A 9,765-nucleotide genomic window follows, 5' to 3' on the forward strand; every position below is an offset into this window, starting at 1 on the left:
TAGGAGTGCAGCCTTCGTGCCCCATGCCCCCGCTCTGGGCAGTGCGGCCATATGCTCCGCCGCTGAGCCCTCCCCTAATAAAAATGGATATGGATGCCTACTCTGCTGTGTTTCTGAAAGCACATCCCATTGAAAGTAACACAGTGCAAATAGATGACCCACATTCAGACATGCGCTTCCAGTTTCTGATCCGGCAAGTTCCATGCGTAGAGAAGTTTGCTTGTGCGCACTGATCATCTCCACTTTTAAAGGTTAAAAATTCAGCTAGCTGCACCGCTCTTCTGCAAATGACGAAGTGCTGAACACGATGGCAACTCTTAGCAAGAATCAAATCAGTCTAATTCTCAAATAGCCAAAAATAGTTATTTATTAATAATTTATGATCTCAACATTCTTAGAATAAAATCCCAACTTTTACACCGGCAAATCAGAGACACTCCCTTTTTTGACAATTGTGTGCGCAAGACCTTCTTGCATATTACACAGGTACACATGCTCACACCCACACACACACTTCCAGTTTTATACAAAAATAAATGCAAGGTATTGCATTTGAGGCGAAGCTCCCTGAAAAGTTTGTACAGAGGTAATGCACTGTTTAGCACAAAAATCGTTTTGTTTTGAATTTGATAATTTACAGAAAAAAGAATCTTCTGTTCTGAAGACGTAACTCTCTTCCAAAAGAAAAATGCAAACTAGGCTATTTACAAAAGGTAAGGCCAAATAAGTCATAATGAGACCCTATGTTGATGGCACACCCCTGCAAAATAATAATAATATCATATATATATATATATATATATATATATATATATATATATATATATATATATATATATATGCATATGCGCACACACCACAAAATATACTTTATCCATTCACAAAATGCGAGTAAACAAACCTCAAAGCAATAGACAGATTCCCTAAACAAGGAAGAAAGTTTGCCTCATTTCAACAGTAAAATCAAGCATGCTGCAAAAATGTATCCTTTGCATTCAAAAGGAAGAATGGAGAGAAAAATGACACCCCTTGAGTTGACCTCTTGTACTGTACCTATCGTTTTACTGATGTTGCTTATTGATTCAGGATTTAAAACTTTTAACATCAACCAAGCCAAGCATTACAAAGCTCTTGGCAAACAAAAATTCCAAACACATTTGAGCGTAAACCTCTCTTTGGCTCCTCTAAATAAAAATTGGGGGGAGGGGGGCACACAATTAGTCTTCACTGAAGACAACACAATATATTACAAATGCATTGAATACATTTCCCCCAGTCTTACAGGTGCTCATATAGTGTCCATTCTTCCCCCCTATCTGTATTTGGAAGTCCTCAGTTCCAAGTCACTGTATAGGTGGCAGTTTGTGCATCGAGCAAAAATACGTGGCCTACCTAGAGGCAAAGTCTGAAGAGTTTGTGGTGGTTGTATCCCTCCCCCGGAGAACTCAGCTAGTTCCCTCCCTTTGCAATAGCAGATTCCAAACTTTGTTAACCTTTTTATTTTTAAGCACACAGGCTGGCTACTGCTCAAGAGCAGCATCCACAAAACAGAACTGGATTCCTTTGCTGCCGTCAAAGAGAAGCATCATCGAGGAATGATCACACAACCCAATGCTGGAAGAGCTAGGACATGGCTGGTGCTCACGTGGACTGCAAGGAGTCTACCTGGAAGACATTTTGGTTGGAAGGGGTGGTGAAATACAGCTGCTGGCTGGGGACGCGGTTGTCACAGGGGCAGTTCAGCCCCAGAGTCCTCTCAAAGTCCAACAGCTGGCCCATGAAGTTGAAGTTGGGGGAGATGTTGGACTTCTTCATCTTGACAATGTCGTAGGCATCGTTCATGGACAAGTTGAGCTTCTGCATCAGGTAGGCAACCGTCACGGTGACCGAGCGGCTGATCCCTGCCAGGCAGTGCACAAGTACGCCACAATTCTTCCCACGAGCTTCGTCTGTGGAGGAAACAAGACAAAGACAAGAACCGTGAGATCTCTCTTCTTCTCCCAGCCCAAAGGTCACGCCACCAGACGAGACCAAACATGACAGAGAGCTTTGTTAGCTCCTCATAGAATTTGCATCGCCTTCCTTCCTACTCCCATCCTCCAGGCTTGCTTTGCATAGCGTTTTCAAAGCCTTGCTTTATTTGCCCTCCCAATAAGAGACTTATTTCTATTTTGACTGGGCCAAAGTCAAAACACAAGAGTTCTAGGCAGAGGTCTTCTGAACTCAGGCCTTGAACCAGCTTTGAATGCACCAGGAACAACATGAAAGCAAGTTACACCTCAATGTGGTACAGGCTTTGTTGAACTGTACCAGGCAGCCTACAGGGTGGGCTCGACTGTTCGGATGCTCAAGAACTGAAAAATACTCCCTGGACATCGGAGACTCAGCTAGGAGGAGCATAAATGGCTCTAGCCTGATTTGGCGTGCAAAAGGGAATAGTTTTTGCTTACTAGGGAATATTCCAGAGGGTAAACCTACACCTGTAATCTGAAATAGACTACAAGAGGAACTGCAGTGTGCAAATCTGTTGACCACGCAATTTGGTTATAGGCTGGTTCTGACCATATTCCAACCATGTTATTCTGCAGTTGGGGGTCAGAGGCAGAAAAAGCAGGTGTGGTCCCCCCCCCACACACCTTCCTGCCTATGTGTTGTAACATGAGCAGCAATAAACAACAACATGCTGTCAGTCACAGAAGCAGCTCATGGTGGATATGTAGTTGATGATCTGTGGTTTTAGAAGATGCCATCAACATTTGGAGGGCTTGTTTTGAACTACAGAAATGTGAAGTGTTTTATGTGCCTTTTCTGTTCCCTTTTACGACATAATGCATTTGTGTTGACGTTGTTAAATGTAAATTGCTTGGAGACCTTCTCAGGTAAGCGACTAAATACTAAATAATACTTCATAAGTTCTAATACTAAAAAGGTAAAGGTAAAGGGGCCCCTGACCATCAGGTCCAGTCGTGTCCGACTCTGGGGTTGCGGCGCTCATCTTGCTCTATAGGCCGAGGGAGCCGGCGTTTGTCCGCAGACAGCTTCCGGGTCATGTGGCCAGCATGACAAAGCTGCTTCTGGCGAACCAGAGCAGCGCACGGAAACACCGTTTACCTTCCCCCACCGGAGCGGTCCCTATTTATCTACTTGCACTTTGATGTGCTTTCGAACTGCTAGGTTGGTAGGAGCTGGGACCAAGCAACGGGAGCTCACCCCGTTGCAGGGATTCGAACCGCCAACCTTCTGATCAGCAAGCCCTAGACTCTGTGGTTTAACCCACAGCGCCACCTGGGTCCCTAAGTTCTAATACTAATAGGTCACAAAAATAATTTGGTGTACATTTGAAGTTCTAATACTAATAGGTCACAAAAATAATTTGGTGTACATTTGCCCTGGCATATAAATAGGGAAACCTTACAATGTCCCCATTTTTTTAATGGAGACAAGCAGATTGCAAAGGTCTATTAAATTATTCTCCAACTGTTGTGCAGTGCAGCTGAACAATGGAGGTATTCAGCTGTTTTAAAAGAAAGAGGGAAGTCACAGGGGACAGCCCATTAGGAGAAACAGGATGTCAACATTGCCAGAAAATGGGTTCCTTTGTAATATGAAATGCATTATAATGCCTGGAGATTAGTTTCTTTGTGGCTTCCAGCCTACAGTTTCTTCTTGCTGGGCTCAGATTACCTACATTCTGCTCTATTACCAGTATCACTCAATCAGATTACAGCACAGTATTCATTGACAGATAACACAATGACCCTCCCCAAAGAGGGGTGAGGGTGGGGAGCATAACTGAACTATTCCACAAAGAGAAGGGGAGCACTTCTCATATATTTTAGGGCAATACCTGCTTCTGAGAAAACAGTGGTTTTTATGGAACCCTCGTCTAGAATTCAATAGGGCATGCTTCCACATGAGTGGGTACGAAAATGCAAGCTTGGAGGCTCTAGGGGGTATACTGCTGAGTAGATGTACATAAGATTGCACTTTTTGAGAGCATAAGGAACTGAGGAATCAGGTCAGGCAGAGTTAAAGAAAACATTAACTACCAAAACACTGGAATCTCTCTCGTATTGTGTTTTTAAAAATTACTTGCTTTCTTTTAAAATAGTTTTCCTGGGCAAAATTCAAATATGCTGGCATGGAAATTATGACTTTAAAATACAGGTATCTAAAAGATCAACAACTTCTTACAAGGTTTAACAATAGCTAAACCCTGGCAGAAGTATATTTTTATTTCTTAGATCCCTGAAGGCTGAAAATTACAGTACATTAAAATAAAAATTAAACAAGCCATACTGCTAATAAGTTGCAGCAAAATCCTGTATAGTTCTACACAAAGGCAAGTCCCACTGAAATTTAACAGGGATGACTCCTAGGTAGGTGCATTGAGGATTGCAGGCATAATTATGCTACCTACCATACCACAAGACACACCCAACACTCACTTTGCAATTATTATAAACTAAATCTCACCTATAAAAGAGATGGCCTCGGGGAAAAACTGAGACAAGTTTTGGCTCCAGTGGTCAGAGATGGGGATCTGCTTGTATTTAAACTCGCCAGCATTCTCAAAGAGATTAGGCAGGTTGGGGGTGACATTCAAGATGTATTTAATGCCAAACTCTTCTAGAACGTCCAAGTTGGTGGAATCCTTGGCACAGCCCAGGTAGAGGTACGGCAAGATCTCCACTGGGAAGGAAGGCTGGTTGTTGGACAAGGGGCTGCCGTCAGAGTCGGTGGCACTGTTAGGATCTCGGTCAATGTCGGATTCAATGTCCGAAGAGGAGTCAGAGCTGATTCGGAGGCCACCCAAGCCCAGGACTGGCAGAGGGGGAGAACTGCTGCTACATGAACTGTCCAAGTTAGTTTCGCAGTGCAGGGCATACTCTGCCTGGAACTTGCTGAAACCACCTGGGAAGAAACGAAAAAAAGAAGGGAACTAATTTGGATGAGAGATCACTGTTAAGGCTTTCCTAACCACTACCACCCCACACACCACCGGGGTCAGTTCTATAACTGTAAGATGCAGAAGCAGAAAGCCACACAACAACATACAATTTGAGAAGAGACATACTGTAACTCTGTAGTGGCTTAACTGGTTCAACTGACTTTTGTCTGAAGCCAGACAGTGCAGGCAGCCCTGACCAATGGCCCTGCTCATCAGAAGGCAGCTTCCTCTGTTTCAGACCATTAGAAATAAAACTGGAAGCTAGGGAGGGTGAAAAAAAAGGGGATTCCCCTCTATCACGGCTGTCAGATTAAGGATTAAAAAAATATTTGTGGCAGATGCTGCTCCTGTGGAGTTCAGTAGAGGAAGGGGGATTAGGAAATGAATGGACAGTCCTGAGAATGACAGAATGGAGATACTGCAAGGGAGCCATTGCTTATTCTGCCATGGAAAGCGGAATTCTGTTGCCCACCAATAAATGCACTGGATCCTTTTACTTGCACTGGAACGAACATTAGGTGAAAGTGAAGCAGCCCAGATTCAGATTGCAAATTTTGGAGTATTGTTAAAGGGCAGGAAGTTGCCAGCGTTTCTGTAGTGACATCTTTTTAGGTATTTTGCCTAACCAGTGTAAAATGCATATCCCACCCATCATAAAAGAAATGAGCTATAAGGAGGAACCATTCAGCAGCCCTAAACTGAAGAGGACAGCACAGAAGGGGTTATAGCTCTTCCCCCACTCCACTTCCTATCCAAGATCTTGCAAGCGCCTTTGCTCTTCCAAAGAGAGAAGCGGGAAGCAATGGGGTTATCAAAACCATCCCTTCAGGGCATGTCTCCTTTGAAGCGGCTGCCTTTTAAGACCAGACAATATAAACCAGGCCCTTTTATTGCACCACCGTATCTCCCCTAGTCTCCCTATACGTAACACTTTGACCTAGTAACGCCAGACTCATCCCCGGGGCTTTGCCTAGTTTGACTTGAGGGAGGAGGAGCAAGCAGAAGATTTAGAGCAGCCGGCATATTTCGGAGTGACTTTGCGATAGATCAGCAAGGATTTAAAACGAAAAAGCTCGGCTGAGCTTTGGGGGGGGGGGGGGGAGGAATGGAAAGGGCGTGTGAGCGAATTGTCCATGAATGAATATAGGTCTGAAAGGATTGTAAGATCAATTCAGGTGTTACGGTAAGCATCTCCCGAGAGGACACCCTGTTCCTTCTGCCAACCCACCCTCGCAAACCCGAGTCGCTCTTTCACACGCGGTTTTTGTTTTTTGCTAGGAAAAAGATCTAACACCCTTCAGGAGTTGGGATTTTCCCCGGAGAGTACAACCATTTAAGATGGCAAAGTTTGTTCTTCGGGTATAGTGCCCCATGTTAAGCAACTTAGGGAAAGGGGGCTGTGTGTGTCCTGCCCTATGGCTTTCCCTGGCAGGTTTTAAAAACAGTGAGATTTGCCCAGCATGGGGGTGGGGGGTGTTTTCCTCCTCTGGGATTTCTTTCTCATTCCTTCCTTCCTTCCTTCCTCCCCCAATCAGGGACCATCTGGCAACGCTCCGCTGCGTACAATAGGGGGCGAGGATGCCTTGCGCCCAGACGCAGGGGGCTGGCGTCTAGACACTCCCCTGGCGGCTGGAGGGGAAGGGGGGCGGTTCCGAAGGCGCCGGGGGGCCGGGGATGAAGGGGGGGCGGAAGGAAGGAAGAACTGGATTCCGGGGAACCCGCTCCCGGGCTGGCGCAGCGCCTGCCCGCTCCGCTTAACCCCTTACCTTCCAGGAAGAAGGCCTTGCAGCCGTCGTCTTTGAGGCGCTTGAGGAGCAGCCCCAGGACGGAGTCCCCGGCCGTGTTCTCGTTCCAGTCGCTGCTGCTCTCGTCGTAGAGCACGACGGTGTCGGTGCCGCAGCGGCGGGCGAACTTCTCGCGCTCTTCCTCCCCGCTAGCGAAGAGGGCGCGCAGGGGCAGGTTGCCCTTCTGCAGGCGCCTCAGCATGATGCCCGGCAGCGCCACGCTGATGGCCGATTCGATGTGCGACGACTCGTACAGCTCCTGCGGGCGGCAGTCCATCAGCAGCAGGCGCTCGGTGCCCAGCTCCAGCTGCTCGTTGAGCCACGCCACCGTCTTGCACAGCGCCATGTCCGACACCACGAAAGGAGGAACGGCGGGTCGGAGCGTATCTAGCATCGGGGAAGGCGGACGGGCCGGCGGCGGCGGGGGCTGTAGAAAACGCCCCTCTCCAAAGGGCCACGCGGACCACTGGGGGCAGAGGGCACGGGGCGAAGCCGGTGCAAAGGCAGCTGCAACTCGAGAACTCCTTCGGCAAGCTCGCGGCCTCCGTTAGCAGCCTCCTCTTTTTTTGTCAATGAATCCTCGAATGAACCTCCCTAATCGCCTCTGCTTTTTTGCTTCTCCCGAATAAAAATCCAATTAAATGTGCTCAGATGCCTTTCTTCCGTGCAGCAAATGGAAATGCATTTAAATAAATAACTAGTTAGAGAGAAGAGACAGACCCTACTCTCCCTGCCGGTGTTATTGCTTTGCCTGCTTCTCCTGTGCACAGCTTCTCCTGCTTCTCACATCTTGCTCCACGGCCCCCCTCCTCCTCTTTCTTCCTAAGTCTTCGAGATGCGATCAATGTCCCTTTTAATCAGCCCTGCACGCTCTGCTGCTGCTACCGCTGCTCTCCTCCTCGCTTCCCCCCTTCTACCCCGCGCCAGGCAGTTCCTCAATGGATACAAACATGGAACGTCTCAATGGATACATTCTCTCGGCTGGCCAATCAGCGCTCGCGGAAGGGGCTGTTTCCGTGGAGACGGGCCGGCTGGAACAGGTTGTGTTGATGAATTGTTAATGAGTTTGTCATTCACAAAAACGGAAAGGAATTTCCGCTCCGGATAAGCCGAGTGCAAACAAGCAGCAACAGCAGCTCAGCGGGAGGAAGGAGGGAAAGGAAGGCGCGCGGGGGGGGGGGGGACGGAGGGGGAGAGAGAGAGAGAGAGAGGAGGAGGAGGCGGAGAGCTAAGAGGGGAAGACACACAGCCGCTAGAGCTGCGCGTCTGCGGCTCGAGTTTCCTTCTGTTGCAGCTCACGCAGAGCAGCCCAGCGATTACACAACAAATGGTCCAATTAGAGGAGGAACAAAAGGCAGCCTCTCCTCTTCGGTTTTTTCGCTGCACAAGCGCCCTCGTTAAGGGCACTTCGCAGGCGCGCGTTTCCTCCTTCGGGCTCTCTTCGCAGCGAGGCGAGGGAACTTTTGCAGGGCTGATAAGATGCAGGAGGCGGGGGTTGGATTTTGCAAGCATATGGGGACACCCCCCCTCCCTTCCCATGGATTTTTTTTCCCGTTTCGGGAATACTGTACCGTAATGACTATATGCGTGCATGCTTTATTTTCCGCCCATTACAAACACGTGCGCTGAGAGTAACCATAATACATGCGGGCACACAAGTCCTCCAGGTCAGGAGACTGGCTGGGGAATTGAGAAAAGGAAGGGGGGGAGCCCGATCGCACCAGTGAGTGACCTCAAAAAGTCAGCTACGAGAAAGCGCGCCGCCGGCTTGCTGCGAGAGCCGCAGGTTTTATTCTTCCCTCCGGGCAAGCAGAGTTAATTGTGGAAGAAGGAGCCGGCTTTTCATCAGAGCGGAGCGTGGGCCGGAGTTAATGGGTAGCGGAGCGGACAGAGCCGCTTGGCATTTGCAAGGGTGGCTGCTGGCGCTCGGTAATTGTGGCCCATTGTTCCCACAGCCTGAAATCCAGGCCGGCAGAGCGGCTCTTCCTCCCCCTTCGGCCCGGGCGCTTTTCTTGCTATTAACCCTTCCTGGGCTTCCAAAAGGAATATTTCCCACGCATTAAACCCATTTCCCCGGAAACCCCCCCCCCAAAAATCCTTCCAGTAGCACCTTAGAGACCAAGTAAGTTTGTCATTTGTATGAGCACATTCGTGTGCATGCACACCTCTTCAGATACCATTTCCCCACGGAAGTGCTGCATCTGCCACCGCTTCCTCGAGGGGGCCTTGGGGGAGTCCTCGGCGGAGTCCGATCCCCCCCCCCCAACGCGTGTTTACTCGGAAGGAAGCCCCGCTGCCTATTCAGACGGGGCCAGCTTCCAAGAGGGTTCGCCTGCTCGAAAAAGAGGAGCAAGGGCCAATTCGTTGCGAGGGAGGCGAAAGGCCAGCAAACCACCCCGCAAGTTCGAGCAGGCACCTGACGAAGTGGTGCTTTAGCTCCGCGGAAGCTCCTGTTACCATAAGCTCATCGGTTAGTCTTTAAGTACACAGGGCTCTCTGCTGTTGGTCCAGGTTGGGCGCAAAAAATCCGCCTCTCTACAACGATCCAGCTCCTTTCCAAGGGCGCAAGGGATCTTTGGTACATTCCCCCTGCTGCTACTACTACATGCATGTCAAAGATACAAGGATGACAGGGCTACCCTCCCCCACCCCCGTCAAGTTTAATGCAAGCATTTGCTGGGCTACCCTGGGAAGAGGTTTTCTGCTTTTTCTATACTATCCCACAGTGATATGGTGGGAGGGGGTGGGCTTTCTTACAGAGTTGAGATTTTGCTAGGTATTACAAATGGGGGGAGCTGACCAGAGTGGCTGGGGCAATCCAGTAAGATGGGCAGCATATATTATTATTTATCTCAGTGCATGTGGTCTGGTAGGGAAAATGCCCTTGGGTAGCCCAGTTAGGTGCAGCTGGGTGTTGTTGGCCTGCGGTGGGACACAAACATTGCTATATGGATTTGGCTTCCAAATTGCACCCAAATTGCTGTTCTGATTATGATGGTGGTGATTCATTTGCGGACACGCGTGCTAAAC

At 48.7% G+C, this 9,765-nt stretch overlaps 1 protein-coding gene across 1 annotated transcript; it reads right to left on the reverse strand.

The window, feature by feature from the left end:
* Nucleotides 1-349: 349 nt before the first annotated feature.
* Nucleotides 350-7,679, reverse strand: DUSP6 (dual specificity phosphatase 6). The gene is made up of 3 exons (XM_035128345.3): nt 6,718-7,679; nt 4,477-4,914; nt 350-1,949 (listed from the first exon to the last, which is right to left on the reverse strand). The coding sequence occupies exons 1-3, from the start codon at nt 7,127-7,129 to the stop codon at nt 1,642-1,644; spliced, it is 1,158 nt and encodes a 385-aa protein (XP_034984236.2). The 5' UTR covers nt 7,130-7,679; the 3' UTR covers nt 350-1,641.
* Nucleotides 7,680-9,765: the final 2,086 nt, after the last annotated feature.

Source organism: Zootoca vivipara, chromosome 9 (assembly GCF_965207765.1).
Source record: "Zootoca vivipara chromosome 9, rZooViv2.hap1.1, whole genome shotgun sequence".
Taxonomy (NCBI): domain Eukaryota; kingdom Metazoa; phylum Chordata; class Lepidosauria; order Squamata; family Lacertidae; genus Zootoca; species Zootoca vivipara.